Raw genomic sequence first — 21687 nt, 5'->3', positions numbered from 1 at the left:
AGAGCTGAGCAGGCTGAGGAAGACGAACAGGATAAACTTATGTAAGTGACAAGGATAGTCTCAGTTTGTAAAAAAGAATGGGTTAAGTAGGATAATACATCTCAGAGCTATGTGTATGAGATGGTGATGGGAACAGCCACAAAGGTGATCTGGGAAAATACCGAACAGAAGTCTGCTGAAATACTGACACAGAGAATGCCTGCCAGCCTGGGAACTGCTAGCCTGGGAACTAGTCCTGGGAATCAGAAACATCCCTGAGAAGTGCAGCTGGGTGCAAAAACACCAGAGACATCCTGAGATACCATCGATAAGCACAAAACCAAGGAACTGTAACAGAAACTTATAGTCTGGAAATGTGAAAAATAGTCTGGAAAAGAGGGAAAACATTCTAAGAAAGTAGGAATCAGCAACTGCTATTGGCTGTTCTAGCTTAAAGAGCAGAAAAACAGTCTGGAAAAATAAAAACTGGTCTGAGAGAATATAAAACATCATCATCTGTTGGCTGCTCCAGGTGATGCTGTCCTATACTGCCTTATGTCTCTGCGATATAAAAATGACTTACTTTTTACCCAAAATGGAGAATGAATCTGTCCCTGTTGGTCTGTCTGTCACTTTCTCTCTCTCTCACACACATACAGAGAAGTCCCCCTGCACAAACTTTTCTATGAGGTCTCCTAGGCAAGTTATCAGACCATAGCTGGGGACACCTGGCTGACTCCAGACTCTGCGATGCAGATCATCTTCGAAGTGAGACTTCATCTGTTGTTGATTTCAAGGCCCCACTCCTGGAAGCCGTTTGGTGAGCTCTGTACTGGTACTATTTTGAATAATGAATATACATAGGCATGCATATAGGTAACTGATCATAAGTGTATTTGCTGCTTTACAAGTGATAATTTTGTAGTAACTTGTAATATTGAAATATATGCTTGTTGCTACTATTGATTGCTGCTACCACTGGAATACATATATACTTGCTTTAATAATCGTAAGTATACTCATTTTACTGATAGTAATTTGTAATAAAGAAATGTAGGAAATAAAGACTCTGTGTGCTTGTGTAATATGGAATTCTGCAAATCCACTGTTGTGATCTTTATACATTTGTAGGCCAGGTAACCCTTTGGGTTGTGACAGATTGGGACAGAAAGTAGGGCCTGAGAAGTTAAAATCTGATTTTGAAGAGAGGAATACAGAAGGGAAATGAGGATGTGTGATAACAGAGTTGGTAAAAAAGAGGCAGAGGCATATCCCCTTCACAAGAGTGCATGATTCTATTGCTGCAGCCACTCTTCTACCCATGGTTACTGCCACCCAGAGCATCATAATGGTAAATAACACTTGCATACATAAAGCAAAGCAAAGCAAAGCTAAAAAGGATGGTTCTATGGTTATTCTTCTCCACCACAAAACAAAATGAAAAACTGAAAGCCAAGTAGGAGGTAAAGACCAGCTGCCAATCAATACTGAATACGCAAGAAGTTGATTTTCTGAGTGATCCCTTACTGGATATTTTCAGTAACGGTTCACATACCTACTGACTATTGCAGGATTTTTTCTTTAACACCATTCGCCTTGTGAAGATTCCAACCCTGGAGACTTGTTTTAACATTGACTAGTGCTCAGTATTCTTTCTAAACATTCTGTATATATATTGCTTTCTTATGACTTTCATCTCAAATAAGATTCTTTAAAAATAAGCAAGCTAACTTCCAAAAATTGAAGTGCCATGCTTTTATACAGTCTCACTTCTGTATAAAAAAGCAAACTGCAAACATTAATGGAACTCACCCAACAGGCAGAGGCTGAGGACTGCAGGTTTTTCAGAAACCACGCTGATGTCAGTGTTATACCCTGTAAATAAGAAACTGCTTCAATGCCTTTGGTCAGAACAATTTATGCATAACATAACAGTCTGGAAAACTGTCAGCTAAAATATGCTATTTTCTAAGAGCATTCTGTCCTTTGTAAATGTCTCAATCAAACCAGGTCAGTTCAAAACACAACCATAATGCAGTAACTTCTTGCACTTCACTAAATTAGACAAAATATACAGAACAAGAGCAGAAATATTTAAGTTTTGAATATGGATTCTGTGACAAACATTTTCTTTACTGCACAAGGGAAGTACTAATGATTTCAAGGGTAAGGTGTTGACTGGGTGTCCTGGTTTCGGCTAGGATAGAGTTAATTTTCTTCCTAGCAGCTGGTATAGTGTTATGTTTTGGATTCAGTATGAGAAGAATGTTGATAACACACTGATGTTTTCAGTTGTTGCTAAGTAGTGTTTAAGTCAAGGATTTTTCAGCTTTTCATGCCCAGCCAGCAAGAAGGCTGGAGGGCACAAGAAGCTGGGAGGGGACACAGCCAGGACAGCTGACCCAAACTGGCCAGAGAAATATTCCATTCCATGCGACATCATGCCCAGTATATAAACTGGGAGGAGTTGGCCTGGGGCGAGGCAGATTGCTGCTTGGGAACTAACTGGGCATTGGTTGACGAGTAGTGAGCAATTGCATTGTGCATCACTTGTTTTGTATATTCCAATCCTTTTATTATTATTGTCATTTTATTATTGTTATTATTATCATTATTAGTTTCTTCCTTTCTGTCCTATTAAACTGTTCTTATCTCAACCCACAAGTTTTACCTTTTTCCTTCGGATTCTCTCCCCCATCCCACTGGGTGGGAAGGGAGTGAGTGAGCAGCTGTGCAGTGCTTAGTTGCTGGCTGGGGTTAAACCATGACACTGGGTGATAAATTTAACTCAGGACCAAATTGCCAAATTAATTATTTCACAACCTGCTTTTTATAACTACTCATATTTGAACTAAACAGAGCTTTTGTACATACTGTAAGCAACTGAAAAGACATGTTTTCAATAAAATATTATTTAGAAGATGGCATTTTCAGAAAGCAAGACCAGTATTTGCTATCAGGAAAACAGAAGACTGCTTTTTGCTTTCTTTCAAGCAGTAGCCTTTAACATTAATTCATTTAAGAATAAACTACATTTATTAGCCACATAGCATTTCCTGAATTCAGAACTACTTGGAAAATGGTCCTAACTTCGAGCAGATTTCACAACTAATAGAAGTTCATTAGCTAAAACAATGAAAACACCTTCATTCTTCTCAACAGAACATAATTTCATTCATTAGCCAATTTAAGGAGTTCAACAATTTCATACACAATCTCAAATTTTATAGGTGTCTATTATCTTCTATCAGCTGTAACCATCTGACAACTGAAAATGTCCTTTCAACCCTTGTACCTTCTTTCAAATATTTTATATGAATACAAATTTTACATATTTAAAAAAAAAAAAAAAGAAAAAAAAGCCCAGAGGCCCTCATGGACTCTTCAGCATGTTTTTGTGATACATGAGTGTGCTTAAAATACATACAATTAATACAGTAGACAAGATGCTGCTTGTTTTGATACTAAATTCATGTAAATTACTTCCCTTTTTCAGTTTCCAAGAGGGCATAAATTTTCTTAAACATATTCGATAGAACAATGCTTGCCTGGTCTACATGTCTACACTCTATCTTGATGAAAATTACCTTCCAATCACTGTGATCAGACAACAAACCACAGCCTTTTGTTTTTCAGGAACAGAATTTAAAAGACTTACTGAAAGTAAATAATAAGATAGCTTGAAAATGTTTTTGAATAAACACACTTACTAGCTGTGCAAAACGAACAGTTGCAACTCCCTTTGGGGGTAAGCTTTCACTAGCACTGAAACACAATCCCCCAGTCTGAAAGAAAAAAAACACAACAGGAAATTTATACACTTGTCAACTCTTTTTCTAAGCTTCAATACAATAAGCATTATTCTACTTACTAAAACATTTGGGCTGCTGCAGTCACAAGACTTGCTTACATTGATGAATGTTTGTTCACATCTTACACACCTATGGATCACAAACATGAAGAAAGCACTTAAAATGTAGTTGAGTATGAGATTTAGTACTTAGTGAAAGCTGGTTACATAGTGTGCCTGATAACTCTATCAGCATCTTCACTAGTTCGAACTGAAATCGAAAAGACATTACCTATTTGTTTCTACTGTCAGTGGAGTAGAAAAGAAATGAAATAGTTAATTATCAAAATAAGAATTCTGTTTCTGCTTCCAATGCAAAGCCGGCTTTTTAGTCACACTAAAGGAAAACGAACAAACCAACCAAGCTGCTGGTCATGTAGACTTCAGTGAACACAAAACATTGAGTTTGATACAGGGTTGAGGATTTCCAATTCACTGCTTTTAAAACTGTCATCCCAAAGATACAGACTGTTCCTCAAGAATATTCCATTTAAACAGAACATGACATGTTCAAATTTGTCATCACAAAAGGCAAAGAATACTCACCTATTTCCTGATGCATCTGAAGCAGAGAATGATTGCTCACTTCCATTACAATGTATGCACAATGCTTCATTAAGCAAAATGCCATCCATTCTTCTTTCCACTAAGTGGAAAAGAAAAGCAACTGTGATAAAATTGCATGATGCACAGTATGTCACACAGGTTAAGAAAAGTGTGAAAAAATAAAATGTCTATTCAGATCTAAAATAAATGCAAAGATCTCATTTTAAAAAACATCAAGAGCACAACTTGCAAATTACATCCACTATAAATGCACATTCATATATGTATATGTGTGTTGTTTATAGCTATGCACATGCACTTTAGTTTTAATGAGAAATGCAATATTTCACGTCCAGTTTTGCTGTTCCTTTGTCACTTATTCTGAACCAAATTTCAAACCAAGGCTTCACTGCAAAGCTAAAACTCAAAACATCAAGTTTACAAATTACTGGAAAAAAATATTTTTAATTTTCATCTGAAATGATTCATGCGTATGTCACAAATTCAAACTTTCAGAACTGCATCTTCCAGCAATTAAATCATTTAAAAGAATTACAATACTAATACTTTTCTTTCTGCATGTTAATACTTTCTGCATGTTAAATTACAGAATCAGCTTTGCTCTCAATATTTTACCATAAAGGCTCAGAATGTATTTTGTAACTTTCATAAAGTTTCAGGTAGATCACAGAATCACAGAACCATAGAATGGTTTGGGTTGGAAGGGACCTTAAAGATCATCTAGTCCCAACCCCACTGCCATGGGCAGGGACACCTTCCACTAGACCAGGTTGCTATTCACTCTTTTACACATTCCTAGGAAAATTTTAAATCAATGATCTGGAAAACAGTGATTGTCCAGTATACTCTGTTAGAAACATAACCAAAGTGGACATTATTAATACTTATTCAAAGAATTACAGGCACACAGAAAGTCTCTTCCATCCTGTGTCTTTGAAAATAAGGAAAACTAGAGCTCCTGAGAGCTTTTTTGTTTCACACCCTTGATGAAAATTATACTTTGCTCTTAGTTTTTTACTATGCAAGATAAGCAAAAATTAACACAGACACTAAGGTTAACATTAAAATTAATTTTCTCTGACTTCTGAAATTCATCTGCAACTACTAGAGAGCATCAAGTAAGAAGCACAGATACAGGGAAGCGTGTTGCAGGAAATCACAGGTAGAGGCACGTGGTTCAGGGAGGCATGAAACCCACTGATATTAATGCACAGTGGTTTGCTTGGCTTGCTCAGGCTATTCTGTTCCACCTACTCATATATGTGTAATTCCTGTACTGTGAAGTACCTGTGCATCACATACTTCAAAACATGTTAATGCTTTGTCTCAGTCTATGTTGGCATTGGTTTTATTCCAATTGTAATGCCTCCGCCAAGTGCCAACCAGCTTAAAGGAAGTGATACACCAGTATTCATTTTTTGAATGTTTGCATAACAGTTTTTACTGCAATGAACAATGGTACAGATTTATCTGTTGTCTTTCAGGAATGAGGTTTAAGATCAAGAGGAATGTTGAATTTGTACATTAGTTATGTAAACATATGTTACATTTCCTTTCTTATTTAACAGAAGAACCTGTCTTAATAAACTCAGATATCTAAAACAAGCACTAATATCTCATAACTTGCATATAATTCTTACCTAATATTTCATTATTGAGGCATTTACATTTTCCTTCTGAAGTTAGGCCTCTGGGGCAAGTAATACAATTCCACCCATCCTGAGTAACTCCGCTCTAAAATAAAATGTAAAACTATTATAATTTTCAAAAATATAGACATCACCAAATATCTGTGAAGAATGCCTGATCCAGACGTTATTAACTAGAAATGTGTTCAGATATAACAACATCAATAACATTCATGAAGCTTTTAAAGATAAAAAAGGTTTAACAATCTGGCAAAAGTAATTCCTATGCAGACGTAGGCTAAAAAAAAGTGTTCTTAAGTTTTTCTGAACCCATTAGCTAACACCATTTAGTGAAGATAAGAGTTGATTAAAAGTGGAAGGTTTAAAAAAAGATACAGAGGTTCTACACCAGAATAAAAATATCAAGAAACATAACTGCATCAATAGACATATTTGCATATAAATATATAGAAATAATGGAAACGGAGGAGTTTTAAGTGAAGCAGCTTATAAAACTGCATGGAATTTTGCATGTACCCAAACAGCTCATATCCACACTTATTCTATACTATGAAGTAGCTGCACTACAGATCAAAACCAGTGAGGAAAATGAAGATAACTGCCCATCCTCAGGTGATACTGATGTTATTCTCTTCTCCACTATCATCATTTTATCTTTGCGTAAGCCTTGCCATAGAATCAAAGACAAATGCCACCATTACAGGAAAGAGAAAGAAAAAGCAGAATGATGAAAACACCGATAGGTATTTGTCAATGTCTCTGTCTAATGTAGCAAGAAGATGGAAAGAGGAAGATTACCTGCATCACCCATTAGCCATTAAACACCTAACTTATGCAACTAAGCTGGTGTCTTGAGAGTTATTCTACAGTTATTGGAGAGAAAGAAGTATTCAGGAAGGCTTTCACCCTGAAAAGTTGCTTTTGCTGGAGAAAAATTATTTCTCTATTTACTATAGAGGGAAAAAGCTGGTTAAGCCTGGTGCCTCTGGCTCAACACTGTGAATAGGACCCAGAAATATAGCTTAATTTGTCAAGAAAGGTAGAAAGAACTGACCAAGCTACAAAGGTATATATAATTAAAGTAACATAATAGCAGCAGCTCATTTTGAAGTAAAAAGATAAAGTATCAGGGACTATGAAGATACAGCCTAAATATTACAATAATAGGATTTATACAAATAATCAAATAAGATACCCATGAGCTGAGAAGCATCTTTGGCATTCTATAAAACAGTGGTCTCTGGGCAAGGATAACATAACATGAAGCAGAAAAGAAAAGTGCTGGAAGGAAATTAAACATTTAAAATACTCTTACTTTGTCTGTGGGGTCAAATTTATAATGAAAAAATGCCTGCAAAATAATAGCAATAAGCACTTCTAAAGAGAAAAAAATTACTACCTATAAGCATGGTCTTAAAAATTCCCAAGCAAAGATTATTATACAAAATAATTTTAAATTAATGAAAAATAATGTGCAGTCAGGAGGAAATTTAAAATTGAAAAAACCACCTATTATTATGGTAAAGTATGAAAAGTTCAATACTTACCATATTTTCTGGGCATTTTTCACAAATAACCGAGGACCCACCATTACTAGAAACCATCCTGTATCCTGGCTGACACACACATGAACTACCTGAAAAAAACCCAGAGGCGTTTTTAATCTATGTAAAACTGACTTTTTTTCACAGAATACTAAGAACAACCACTATTGTTCTCAAGAGGTCAATATAGATTATTAGATAGACAAATAAAACACCTGAGTGACAGTTGCATGAAAATCATCTTGCTTTTTAAAAAGTGTTCATGTTACAGTTTGTACAGACATGTTTTAGGAAAATGTTACTAGGCTGACTGATATACCATGTCGGAACAGGAACCCAGAGCTGGTGTTTTTGTGGGGTTTTTTAAACTAAACTGTATCAGTCGGTCTAATAACAGATATAATCTCTCTCTCTAAATCTTGCCACAGTGCCATTCGTAGCCCATCCTCTGTACAACACCAGCATTGTATGTCTACAGTTTTTATCCTTTGAATAGAAAGTCAGTCCTACAAACAAAACATGTTTATAGGCAAAGGTTTTTCAAAATATAACTGTCATTTGTAAAGCTATTTCAAACTCAAAGCTTTTAAAATTATGCATGGGGATCAAGCTTCATATTGAATGGTTTTCAGTGAATAACAGAACATACTTAACATTTAGTATGAAATGAAATGCTACTTTCATGGCCCATCACAGTGCACAGCTGCTAGTGCTCAACAACTTTTTTTTCAGTCTCACTATCATGGATCTCTCTCCATATTTTTAAATTTATTTATTGTTGTATTTATTATTATTTAAGGTTATGGAACTGTGCATGTAAAAATCATGTAAAATTCTGCAAAAAGTTTTATAACCTTAAAGTACCTCCTCATGAGACTAGTTTTACAGAAACAACATTTGTCAAAATGATCAACCATTCATACTTAACTATAAAGAAGAAAAAGCCCAATAGGATTAGATCAATGAAGAGATTCGAGTTGTGAGATTCACCGTGATGACACCTAGACAATTAGGCATGTTGCTTGAAAGCAGAATCCACAGTGATCAGCTAACCATGGAGTGCATGCATGGGCAGACTTGTGCAATCCCAAGTGGAAGTCAGACAAGATACAAACAGCAGACTGAGTAGCAGCTACCTACACTGCTCCAGTCAGATGCTGTGGAAAAAAACAGATCCTTGACCTCCCCCCAGAATTTATCTTTCCTTGAAGCCCTTGAGTTAGAGGAAGATTCAAACCCAGAAGGGAGTTATGGATTTAGACACCCACATTATCAGGGGGTCTGAAAACTATTACAGTGCATTTTTTCTGCAAGTAAACTATGGTGTTACTCTTTTAAGATACCACGATGGTGGTGGAAGAGGTGACCAGCTTTTACGCAGCAGTTGTGAACACAGCCATCCAGATCACTGCATCTGACTGAGGAACCAGTTCTGGAGATGCTGTTGGGTCTTAGTCTCGAATTGGTTCCTGCACACACAACACTGAACTCCCACTTCTCTCGGACTGTGTATTTATAAAAGATGAACACTATTATACATCTGAACTCCTAAGGAAAGCAAACTACCATCTGTATCTTTCATTTTGCACTGTCAAGGTGTGTTGTGTATCCTCCAGGTTCCCACGTGGGATTCGGATTAGCACGCGCACAGCTTGAAGATCTCAGGTACTTAACATCTCAGACATTCAAGATGTGACAAGGAGTTTCAAGTCACAGAAGCGTTCGAGAACATAAATTCAGGGCCCTATGGAATTTTATTGATGAAAATGCGAATACTTATAACCATACAAATGCCCGAGGAAAGAAAGATTATAAAAAAAGGTCTGCAGACGTTTCTCTGGGATGTATCTATCTCAGGCACAGGTATCAAAGTCGTGCTGTGGCCACCTACGTCTTTGCGGGATCCCGGCCCTTTTCGCTGCCTTTTCAGCCTCGCCCCTGAGGACTGCTGTTTTACCGCCAAAACCTGAGCCCACGCTTGGCACCTCCCACTGCTGGGGAGCGGATTTCAGCACGGAGCTGCCTGAGGCCCCGCACGGCCCCCGGGCCCGGCCAGCCCCGCCTCGCCCCCCCCCCAACCCCGCGCGGCAGGGCCGGGTCGCTCACCGTCGGCGCTCTGTCGCTGGTGGGCTCCGCAGGGCCCGCAGGCCAGGCGGGAGATGTCGAAGTAGCGGGCGTCGCCGCACTCGGCGGGCCGCTGCAGCGGGAGGGAGAAGCCGCGGGCGGGCGGCAGCGCGGCCGCCGCCGCCGCCGCCAGGACCACGACCACGACCGCGACCAGGAGATGCGCGGCGGCGGCCCAGCGCCCCGGCGTCGCCATGGCTACCGGTGGCCGCCTGCGGCTCGCCCTCATTGGTCCGCCGCCTCCCGTACGGCGAGCGCGAGGGGCCCGCCCCAGGAGGCAAAGCGTTTCGGGGCGGGGGGGGCGGCGAGCCCCGGGAGGAGTTAGGGCAGCGGCTGCGGAGGGCAGGGAGGTCGGGGAAGCCGAGCGGGGCGGCAGGGCCGGAGCAGCCGAAGCCAGAGAAGCGAAGTTAGGAGGGTTTTGTTTGGCTCGTTTTAGAAGATGGAGCTGGAGGAGGCCAGCGGGAAGAAACCATCGAGAGGCCCGGTTTGCTCTTGCCGGTGCCTCATCTCTAAAACCATTACACCATGTGTAATGCAAGATGTGTGTTTAAGTGGTAACGGGGCGAACGCACGCACAAAACGCCTAGAGGAGCAGATGTGCTGCCGAAGTTACTCCCTTTTATCTTTTCCCCCTGCCAGGACGCTCTTGTTCACATTCCCTCGAACGTTACCAGAACATTGCAGAGCACTTCATGTCCTGGATTTTAATTACTCCTCGCTGCCCCTTCCTTGTGTGCTAATTGCCTAACTATTATGATTCTCTGTGTTAGCATTGCTTGGAAGCCCACATGCTTATCGCACCAAATGCTTTACTCCTCGTCAGATTTCTTCTGCTGAGTTCAACAAGTTTACTAGGTGTATCTACCACGCATAATGCAGATTTTTGCCTATCAAAAATGGAGCCAACGTGTAGAGAACAAGCTTGGAAATACAGGGGAAGAGTATGTAAAAGACAGGGAAAGGCAGGTGGGGTAAACAGGAGGATAAAATAACTACCTCAGCTGCACAACCAAAGTAGTCTGCCTCTCCCCGTCCCTGCACACAGCCTTACACCTTTCCTGCTCCTCTTCCCCCCTCCGTCCCTGCCTGCCTTTCCTCCCAAACCCCACACTTGAGCCAGCCCCGAGTTCGGTTAGAAATCGTGCCTGCAGCCCCTGGAAGAGAAGCGGCGGGTGCACACCCCCTCCTTGGCGCCTGAGGCACCCACAGGCTCAGGCCAGTCAGCGCTGGGCCCCACCGGGCCGCCTTCCTCCCCGCCCGTCCTCCTCGGCTGGGCAGGCACTAGGACGAACGGCGATGAGAGACTGAAGACAACGCTTAGCACGCCGAAGCAAGGGCGATCTAAGTGACGCTGTCCCCCGTATAAAACCTTGGGTTTAGACGGATGCCGCTAGGATCGGGGCGCATGCGCACTAGCTGCAGAGCGGCTCGCCTCTGCCAGCACCGATCCCGTTTGCGCGCCAAAGGGCCGCGCATGCGTATTGAAATGACGGGGGGGTTCGTCAGACTGCGCATGCGCATGTGAGGGAGCAAGGGTGACGAACGCGGCACTTGCCGCCCCGCCTCCCGGCGGCTCTTTGGGGCGCCGCGCGCTCAGAGCATGCGCACGTAAGGCTCGCCCGGCACCGCGGCGGGAGAGAGGGCCGGAAGGACTCGTGCGGGTTCAACCGTAGGGGCGAAGGGGAGGGGCTCGCGCAGGCGCAACTCAGCCTCTCCTGAGAGTGTTGTGGGGGGGGAGCGACGGAGGGCGCCATCTTGGTGGTTGCTGTGCCGGGAACTGCGGGAGCGGGGCTCGGCGCGGAGCCTGTCCTAGTGGCGCGTCCGGTGGGTGGATGGCGTAAGGGAGAGCGCCCGGCTTCCCGGGGCGCTGCGTGTAGCCGAGGGCGCGGGGTTCGTGCCGTGAGCCGGCTCTCGGCAGCCCCAACCCTCGCGGAGCTGCTGCGCGGCAGTTCCCCGGGCCGCGGCCTCCTCATGCCGCCTGGCTGCCCATCACCCTTCCCCCCCGGTGCCTCCCTTCGGCCCTGTCCCGGTGCCGTGGGGAGGCCGGGCCTCTCCGCGGGGTCGGATCACAGGCGGCTTCTGGCGGGACGGAGCGCGTGTGGCGCGGGGCGGCCTCCCCCTCGCCCCGTTCCCCTCGCTCCCTGTTCCCGTCCCGCCGCCCGCGGCCCTGGGCTTCGGCTGCGCCGTCTGTGGTCGGAGCGGTGCGAGGGCCGGTGCGGGCCGGCCCTCGAGCGGCGCGGCTGGCGGCGGGGCGTCCGGCTGGCTCTCTGCAGCCCGGAGCGCTCGGAAGCGGCCCCGTGCTGAAGCCGGCCGTGCCGCTGGCCCGGCTGCAGGGCTCGCTCGCATTTTCCTTCAGCGATGTGAACACTGCCATGAGCAACAGTTTACTTCGATTGTTAAGGCTTATCTTGAAGAAGATTAGAATAAGAAGTCGTTCTCTGATTCACTAGTTATTCTCATATTGGTCCGGTTTTATAGTTGGGGTATTTCTGTGGGTGTTCTTTCTAGTTTGCATGCTCACTGCATGCAGACTGCATGATCTCTCAGCGTTGTGGTAAAAATGCTAGTCTAGTGCAGCTTAGTTTCCTACAATGTTTCCAAGTTGGTTTGGGGGTTTGGGTTTTTTTGTTTGTTTGTTTGTTTTGGTGAAGTTTCAATGGTATCTGGAATTTGCTGAGGCTCTGGAAATATAGGTATAGTACTGTTTTCTAGTTAACTCAGTCCAAATTAAAATTTCTTAAAACGGTGTGCATGCTTCTGTGCATTTAAATTGGTGGCATGAAGTTGTCTATCTATCCATTATCTAAATCCTTGCTCTCTGAAGTCCTTGTTCAGTTGAATTGCTCTTAGTTTTGTGTGGCACTTTCATCCCAAAAGTCACTCTTTTTGGTCATTCACTTTAAATGGTTGGATGGCTTGTGTATGCTTTCTGCGAGTGCTTGATTGTTTAATATACAGTCAGTAAAAGATTATTATTTGAACTTGCATTCCTGTTTGTGGACTTCTTAAATACCACATTATGATCTGGAATCACTGTGTCTAGTTTTCACCACTGAAGGTTGTATGTTGTATCCATGGTACATCGTGGAGAACTTGCCGTTTATCACCGAAGAAATACGGAGGAGATCTGTTCTGAATGCTGTTTAAAAATTGGGATAAGAATGCAGAGTTGTGAAATTCAGAAATACTACAGATTAAATACATCATGAAGTAGCAGGGCAGCGGATTTGATTTTTCAAGACACGAAGGTCCTATAAGAAAATTCTGCCCTTGAATTCTCCTTGCTTTTTGGCATTGCCGTCACATCTGTTGAGAAGATACATTATAAAGTGTACTGTGTCTGGCTGGGATGGAGTTAACATTCTTCATAGCAGCCCTTATGGTTCTGTGTTTTGGATTTGTGGCTAAAAGAGTCTTGACAACACATCAGTGTTTTGGCTATGGCTGAACAGCACTTGCACAGTGTCAAGGCTTTCTCTTTTTTCCCCTGCTCTGTTATCCTAGCGAGTATGCTGGGAGTAGGCAAGAAGCTGGGAGGGGACACAGCCGGGACAGCTGACCCAAACTGACCAAAGGGATATTCCATACCATGTAACATCATACTCAGCAACAAAAACTGAGGTAGAGGAAGAAGAAGGGTTTTGGTTTATCTTTTTTTTGGGGGGGTGGGGCTGGACTTTTTATTGGCTTCCAAGGTGCTTATTATTCGGAGGCAGGCTGGACATCAGTCAGCCTGTGGGAGGTGGTGAGTGATTTCCTTTGCTTCACTTTTCTTCTCTTCACTGATTAAACTGTCTTTATCTTGACCCACAAGTTTTCTTGACTTTGTTCCTATTTTCTTCCCCATCCTGCTGGTGGGGATGAGGAGTGAACGATCAGCTGTGAGGGTGCTTGGCTGCTGGTTGGGGTCAACCCACCACAATACAGAGAGCAGATGATCTTTAGTGAAGTTACTAAATAGGCAGTTGTTTTCAGTTTGTTGTGTTTACAAAGTGCTGATGTAGAAGTGATGTAGAATCCTTTAGTTACAGAATTTGGGCTTTGCTCTTGTTTTGCTAAACTAAGGTGGAGTGATAGTTACTGTTATCAATAGATAACTTGGCATCAGGATCCTAATGCTTTATGTTTGTTACTGAGCAAAGGGTTTGTACAAGGAATCTTCTCAAACACTTGTCATTGGCATGTTGGGCTTTTTTTAAAGGCATGTAGTCATTTGCTACAGAAGCTTGTGTTTGTTCTGAGAGTACTGTCCTATGTATTGTGTGATGTTAGATAATGTTGAAAATCAGGATATGTTTAAGTCAGTGTATTAAAGTGATTCTTGTTCTTATGTTTGAAAGGCAGTAAACATAGGGAAAATACTGAAGTTTGCTTTCTAAATTGAAGTACTCCCCGAAGTTTCTCCTTGTTGGGTATTTTTGCTCTTTGATTTGATAGTCTTCACTGTGTACATTAAGTGCAGTGTTGAACTGGTGAGTAGCATAGTCTTGTTGTGAACTTTGAAAGCAGGTGGATTTCAGAAGAATGGACACGTCCTGTAATCTTGAGATGGACTTGCGCATCTTTCAAGGACTCAAAAGAATTGAATTGAGAGCTTTTCCCTCGATACTCTGTCAGTCTGTTTCATTTCAACAGTTCAGTGTGGCAGAATTGATGACCAAGTAATCTCATCGTGTTTTCATCATTTCCAGAAGTCAACTTAAATTTTGAATTTCTTTTGCTTCTAAAATGGAAACACAAAGATGCAGTGCATAGCATCTTGGAACATGGAAGGAGTTCTTCATAGTATCCCAAACTGTGGGTTCATTACATGCTTGGCTTTAATATTAGCCACTGCTATGGATGAGCTGCGGCAGTGTAGCACAGTATGTAAAGCGAAGTATGGATATCAGCCATTAATTATGTTTCGTTTTCTTTCCACAGTTAAGTTGATTTTACAGAATTTATCAGGTCTTCAAAGCAGAAACAGGTAAGCTGCCAAAAGCTTAACACTTCTCACTGAGTATTGTGACAAGATCATACACAGCATTTTTTTCTCACAGACTTGTGGCTGGGAACTAGGATATGCTCTCCTGAGTGCATGTGGCTGCTGCAGTTAATACTCTGACTACATGAAAGAGACAACATTTTTGAACGCTGAGAAAACATACGTTATTGAACAGAACTGATCACTGGGTAGAGCAACTTGTCAAAGCAGTAAAGTCATCACTGTTGGTGAATTAGTTCATTTTCCAGTGACATAGTTATCCTTTTTCCTTTCTCCTTTATCATCTAGTATTTTCTGTGTTACGATCACAAGTGTCCTGTTCAAAAGTAAACGGGATTTTTTTTTGTTCCTTAGGACTGGGCAGAGATCTCTGGCATACAGTAACTATGCCGTGAAAGACTTTAGGTGTTCTTTAGGTATCGTGGATGGTGAGGAGTGACTTAGGTGGATTTTGTTGCCCTTAGGATAGGGAATATTGATAGACTTGTGCATGTGTGCTGGTGGAGTAGCTAATTGTTCTGACTAATCAACTTTCAGTGAATCTTGTTTTAATCTTGTTCTTGTGAACTTGTGGGTTTTTTGATACCTTCTCTCTTGATTGAGATAAGGACATTCATTAAAAAGGCTCTAGCTTCTTAAGTGTTAAGATACTGTAATAGCTGAGTACTAAAGACGTGCTATCATGTGTACCTTTTTGTCTGCAGGTGATTTTTGCTGTGGGTTGAGCTCAGCATGGCTGTAGTCATCCGTTTACAGGGGCTTCCTGTTGTTGCGGGTCCTGCAGATATTCGTCGTTTCTTCTTGGGATTGAATATTCCTGATGGAGGTGTGCATATTATTGGAGGAGAGATTGGGGAGGCTTTTATTATATTTGCAACAGACGAAGATGCACGGCGTGCCATGAGCTGTTCAGGAGGGTTTATCAAGGACTCGCGCATAGAGCTTTTTCTCAGCAGCAAGGCAGAAATGCAGAATACCATAGAAATGAGCCGGAAACGATTTGACCGTGGGGGACGAGAAACTATGTCAGGCTCTAGAAGAACAGGTACTAATGGCTCTGGCGCATCGGGTGTTGGAGACATTCCACATTTAGTCACGGCTTTTCCAAAAGGAATAAATAAACCTGGTTATGGTCCACCAAATCATCCGGAGGCTGGTTTCCATACCAACGGCACAAGACATGGTGATATAGGTATACCTAAATCAAGCTATCAGTCAAGAAAGGATTCTCATCTGTTTAACCCAGATGATCTTTACTTATTTCTACGTGGTATACCCTACTCTGCAACAGAAGATGAAGTACGTGCTTTCCTTTCTGGGATACATGTGGATGGAGTGATTCTGATAAAGCATCGCAATGGTTTAAACAATGGTGATTGCTTGGTAAAATTTGCTACTCCTGGTGATGCCTTAGAAGCACTTAAACGTCATAGACAATACATGGGTCAGAGGTTTATAGAAATTAGCCCAACTACAGAGGAACGGTGGATTGAATATGGTGGGAGGGTAGACATTCCAAATGAAATCGATCACTTTTTGTGTGAAGACCATTCTCCAAGAAGTTCAGGCTACATGCATTCAAGGAAGCATTCTCATTCAAGATCACCAAGGAGACAAAGAACACGTTCTCGTTCATCTCCCAACCAGGAATATTACATACATTTAAGAAATCTATCTACTAATCTGGAGAAGAGAGATTTGAGAGCTTTTTTTCCTGATCTGGATATATGCAGCAAACAAATCAAGCTTCTAACAGATAAGCATCAGAGGAGGACTAGAGATGCCTTTGTGATGTTAAGGAGTGAGCGAGATTATCAGGCTGCTTTGGAATGTCATAGAAAGGTTCTTCTCAATCGTCCTGTTTACATTTTTCCAATTTCAAGAAAGTCAATGTTGAAAATAATTGATTCTTGTGAGAGGAAAAGATCACAAGACAGAGATCATCCTGGACAGGCCATACCAGAAAAAAGTTATCGGGAAGGTCATTCCGGCCCTAAGACGTGTGTTTATGTAAGGAATTTCCCATTTGATGTGTCAAAAATCGAAGTGCAAAAGTTCTTTGCGAGATTTGATATAGATGAGGATGATATTTACTTGCTCTATGATGACAAAGGACTTGGGCTGGGAGAAGCATTAGTGAAGTTTAAATCTGAAGAGCAAGCCATGAAAGCAGAAAATTTAAATCGTCGAAGATTCTTGGGAACGGAGGTATTAATAAGACTTATATCTGAAGAGCAGATGCAGAAGTTTGGTGTAACTGTACCATTGTCTGCACCAAATGAAATGCAGGGTCATTCACATCCATATGACAGAGGTGAGCTTTCCCGTCCAGTTGGTTCACCATCTGGGCCACCACAGGGGCCACCCATGCATTCATTTGGTCCCCCTGGGAACTTTAGGCATCCTTCTGAATTTAGGCACCCCCCTGAGGACTTCATGTGCCCTCCTAAGGATTTTAGAGGTCCACCACCCCTGATGGATTTTGGTGGTGACAATGAACCTTTTGGCAGAATGGAGTTTGGGAATAATAAAATGGGAAGTTTTCCTGAAGGAAGATTTATGCCAGATCCAAATTTCAGTGGTGGTTCTGAACGTGTTGTTCCTATTCGATTAAAAAATTTACCTTTTAAAGCTACTCCTAATGAGATTCTGGATTTTTTCTATGGCTACAGAGTGATACCAGAGTCAGTTTCTGTACAGTACAACGAACAAGGATTACCTTCAGGTGATGCCATCGTTGCTATGACAAACTATGAGGAAGCTATGGCTGCTATTAATGAACTGAATGATAGGCCAATTGGTCCACGGAAAGTTAAGTTGAGCTTGCTGTGAAGGAGGAAAAGATGCTCTAGAATAAAACATTCTAGATTTGACAGTATTGACAGTTATTTTCACTTTTTTAATTACTGGAAGATGCAGAAGAAACGGTTTCCATCAACGGTTGTAAATAATACCTAGTTCAGTTGTTTAGCTCTTGGTTGAAATATCTGTATGGTTAAGATATGAGAACTGTATTGTGCCTACTTCTTGTGGCAGAGAAGAGCCCAGAAATTCTGGAGGACATTGAATGTCTTGCATCGAGGTATAAAGGCATGGAGTTGTAATGCTTTGGGTTTTTTTTTTAGTTTGCTTTAATTCCATGTCCTATGACTTTGCATCAAATAAAATGTAAGTGCTGGTTGACTGACCACCTAAACGGTTCAAATAGAACTTCAGTGCTACCTGCATTAGTAAATAACACTTCTTACTGAGGTTAGCTTAATAAAATTAGAAAATGACTGATTTTTTTTTTTTTTTTTTGTGTAAACTGTTCAGGTTTTGTTCAGTTTCATGTGTTTGCAGGTATTCCTATTAAAAGAAGAAAAAAGAGCTTCCTGTTCACATTAGCTGGCTTTGCAACTTTTTTAAAATAAAAAATAAATTGTCATTAAATGTGTGTCTTATATTTAAAACTTGAATAGTTAATGATCTCAACTATTATGCTCAGCATACATGGGTCTTCAGAATGATGCTGGCTGCTTCCTCTGGAAAGAGTGAACTATTACAGTTCGTCAACACAGCAATGAATAGGTAGTGTACAAAGACTGCAAAATCTGTATTAATCAGTTAGATAGGCTTTCTTGTTCTCCTTGCTTACTGTAGTACCTTGAGGCAGAAAATGAATGCTGGAATTAGATCAAGAATTCTGACTTCAGCCTGAGCTTTCGGAGTGGTCTTTGTTTTATCTCCATATGCTCGTAATATGAATATTAAGTTGCTAATGATGTCTGGATGTATTCCAGGGTCAATCTCTGATTAGTTTTAACTAACATCTGTCACTGGCAACCAAGCTGACAACCAGCTATGTTGTCTTCTTATGTAAGAAAATAAATGCTTCTGTCAGTATTTAGAATGCTTTGATTGGTTTGGTACCAGCATATTTAAATTTTAGGAAGAAATAAAAACTAGCCTGTTTGAGGAAGAACTGCAGCTTCAAAATTCAGGCTCAGCAGGAAACAGGTTGTGTGGGTAAGGACTTTGTTGACATTGCAACTGTACAAGATGGTACTGGAATACTGAAGAATTGTAGGAAGTTTTAGTCCCCTCTCAAACTAAAACAACAAAGTTGCAACTTGGCTGTTGAAACTTGTAACCTTTGCTTTGGCAATACCAAAAAATCATGGATTCATAGAAGGGACCTGGAGGTCTCTACTTAAACCCCCTTCTCAAAGTAGCATCAACGAGAACAGGTTATTCAAGGCCTTGTTCATTGGATTTTTAATAGCTCTAAGGATAGAGAGTCCACAGCCTCTCTGGGCAGCCTGTTCCCAGTGACTGGTCACCCTCACTGGTGGTCAAACCTTAATTACTTTGTTTACGTAGTCATCATCATTACTAAACTTCCATGTAAACTCTTAAGTAGAAGCGAACAAAATCAAGGGAAACTTTTTTTATTCTATAATTTTTAAAAGGCTAGTGTAGCTTTATTTCTTCTGCATATTATTTGTCCTCTGTTTTAAGTGCTAGGAAAAAAGCCTTTTGAATAAGAATGATAATGCCAAGTTTGTATGTATAGATTCCTCAGAGCAAAGAAACTTCAATGTGGACAAATTTTCAAATTCTGAACACTTAGATACCTTTTTTTTTTGCTCTCTGGTAAGAATTAGCTTCAGAAGCGTACTGTTGAATCCTCTGCTGAATTTAAATGGAATTACACCCAACAAATTAGTGCTTTTATTTCACAGCTGCTATAAAAGTGATCAAGGAGGCAGACGACTTTGCAGGGAAAATAAAGATGTGTTATGAGAATCTTCAAAATAAACTTGTCTGACCTAATCATGCTTTTGAAAACTTCATCGTGATTATTTTTGTAAGCTAACATCATCTTTACTACTAATTTTTGCCTCTGTGTTATCAGCTGTGTTGTAAATGTGAATGCAACTAACTTCTCCAGTTAATCAGCTTTAGATGATTTGTTGGTTTTACAGTTCTAGCTACTACACAACAGGAGATTTCAAACACTGAAAATAAATTGGTAAACTTTTTACTATGCTTCTAGAGTAGTGTTGTACAAACACATGAATTGTAATGAAAAAAAGGATTTGGAAGCTGGAAAGGGGAGTTTAGTAGATTTTTTTGCTGGCTAAGTGTGATACTGTCTTTTAGAAAAAGCATTATCTGTTCTCAAGAAAGTTAGAGTAATTCCTGATAAGAGACCATTAGTTTTTGGGATGGTACATTTTGCCCCTTACTGAATAAATAAATAGTAAAGAGTTATAAAGCTTATAATGGCAGAGGTCATAATTAAGGCGTTTCAAAATGTTTTTTGTTTGCCCTGTAGCTAATTTGTCTAATTTAAAGCCAGATTAGAGTTTATGACTGCTCTAGGTTAATCTGAAATATCTGATTGATAGGCCAAAAAAGTGGTTTTTTTTTTAAAGTCTATAAAGACAAAAGCTGTACTTTAAAGTATGCACAGATGATCTGAAGCACAGGGAAATTGGGAAGGGATGCCAGTACATCAGTTAAGTAAGAAGAAGGTTAATAGGACAGTTGATTCACAGTTGATAGCCGTTACCTTGTTAGTACATTCTGGTTGGTGTTTTGCTTTTTCCTCCCAGCTGGGATGTAGATGTGTACATACAGGTATTATATTCTGAGTGTGCCTGAATAGGTGGTACAGGTGCATGGTGTGATGACAGCATTTACTAATAGGGTTTTATAACTTGAGATGTTTAACGGTTTGGAGGTACTGTACTTTCCGTATAAAGGACAAATCAGAGACAGTCTGTAATTACATGGCTTGAATTATTGCTCTTCCTTTTTAAGCACCATCCATATAGTAAAAGAATAACAAATGACATGCTGCAGTTTGAGGTGCTGATATAAAATACAGCTAATTTCCTTAATTATGCTTACTCTGAAGTTGCTTGTGCTACCATTGTCCAAAAATTATGATTTAAAGGAGAATAGTCTCTGTTATCAAAAACTAGTAATAGTGATCACATACAGAAGCAGCTTGAGGCATTTAGGAACGCTGTGATGTACGACAATCTGATGAGTACAAGAAGATAATCCTTAGTCCCAAGAGGATGGGCCAGCATGTTCAATGGAGTGGCAAAATACTCTTATAGCAAGAATGGATACAAGCCCGCATCATCTAGGCATCAGTAGTCAAAAATTCATATGAGCAAATGGAGTACTGTCAGTCTTGCAGTAAGCACTTAATGCCATGCGAAAAATCTTTGCAAAAGTATCTTTAGGTAGTATTTAATTCCATAATTACACTCTAAATTCTTCTGGCTTTAAAATACTTTTAAGCAGTGACTTTCATGTATAGTTTTGAGGTCACGCAATTTCTGTCCAACATGCAAACTTAAGACATCATATATGCAGGACAAAGTTGCCCAACACCATATTTCTCCCTTCTTATAATTTTTTCTGTAATTCCTAAAGTTGACTTTTTTGTGCGGTAGGGGAGGAGAAGGAATTTGAAGCTGCCGAGGAAAAAAAAAATTCTCTTTCTGTACCCTAGCTACTGATCTCCTAGTGGGAATTAATCTAAACATTGCTTCCTTTTTTTATTCAGAATTCCTTTTTCAAGACATAGTACAGAAATAATCGCTATTGCATATATGTGCATTATATGAAAACCTGCTGTAGTCGTGAAGTTAACCATCTGTTTTGGAGATGGACTACATGACTTCGCTGAATATGAAATGGTAAAGTGATCATCATTAATTCTGATGTTGTGATACAGATATTTATTGAAGTGCCCTATTCACTGAAATAGATGGGAATTAGTTACTTTTTAAGTTTTAGTCATTAGTATTCTACTCCTTGTCAACAGTAGTTCAATGTCAATAGTGTGTTAATTGTGTAAAACTATTTTTCTGGGTTTAAAACGGAACCCTATATTGTCACATTTTCACTTATATTTTCATCACATTAATTTTTGCAAAACCTGTTTTTTTCACCTGTCAAAACAAGTATGCATTGCATACTTTG

At 40.7% G+C, this 21687-nt stretch overlaps 2 protein-coding genes across 3 annotated transcripts in view; one reads left to right on the top strand and one right to left on the bottom strand.

The window, feature by feature from the left end:
- TMEM67 (transmembrane protein 67) overlaps window positions 1-9942 on the bottom strand; it is a 35850-nt gene extending 25908 nt beyond the window's left edge. Inside the window, exons 1-7 of the mRNA XM_069779674.1 lie at window positions 9696-9942; window positions 7593-7681; window positions 6037-6130; window positions 4376-4475; window positions 3851-3920; window positions 3690-3764; window positions 1792-1854 (exon numbers count right to left, since the gene is read on the bottom strand). Of these exons, the coding sequence (XP_069635775.1) occupies window positions 1792-1854; window positions 3690-3764; window positions 3851-3920; window positions 4376-4475; window positions 6037-6130; window positions 7593-7681; window positions 9696-9942 (738 nt within the window). The remainder of the gene's footprint in view (window positions 1-1791; window positions 1855-3689; window positions 3765-3850; window positions 3921-4375; window positions 4476-6036; window positions 6131-7592; window positions 7682-9695) is intronic.
- A 1423-nt stretch (window positions 9943-11365) lies between these two features.
- On the top strand, window positions 11366-19724 carry RBM12B (RNA binding motif protein 12B). 2 transcript variants are annotated; one of them, XM_069779668.1, is made up of 3 exons: window positions 11366-11537; window positions 14637-14682; window positions 15405-19515. In XM_069779668.1, exon 3 carries the CDS (start codon window positions 15433-15435, stop codon window positions 17530-17532), a length of 2100 nt encoding a protein of 699 aa, XP_069635769.1. In that variant the 5' UTR covers window positions 11366-11537; window positions 14637-14682; window positions 15405-15432; the 3' UTR covers window positions 17533-19515. The 2 variants fall into 2 exon arrangements, with proteins under 2 accessions (XP_069635769.1, XP_069635770.1); XM_069779669.1 differs by lacking the exon at window positions 14637-14682 and having other exon boundaries at window positions 11427-11537; window positions 15405-19724.
- Window positions 19725-21687: the final 1963 nt, after the last annotated feature.

The sequence above is a fragment of the Haliaeetus albicilla genome, chromosome 3 (assembly GCF_947461875.1).
Source record: "Haliaeetus albicilla chromosome 3, bHalAlb1.1, whole genome shotgun sequence".
In the NCBI taxonomy this organism is placed as follows: Eukaryota; Metazoa; Chordata; class Aves; order Accipitriformes; family Accipitridae; genus Haliaeetus; species Haliaeetus albicilla.
This window is presented reverse-complemented; position numbering and strand designations above follow the sequence as displayed.

Bases quoted from the DNA above. Each gene is read 5' to 3' on its own strand.
- RBM12B (XM_069779669.1), top strand. From the start codon at position 15,433: ATGGCTGTAGTCATCCGTTTACAGGGGCTTCCTGTTGTTGCGGGTCCT.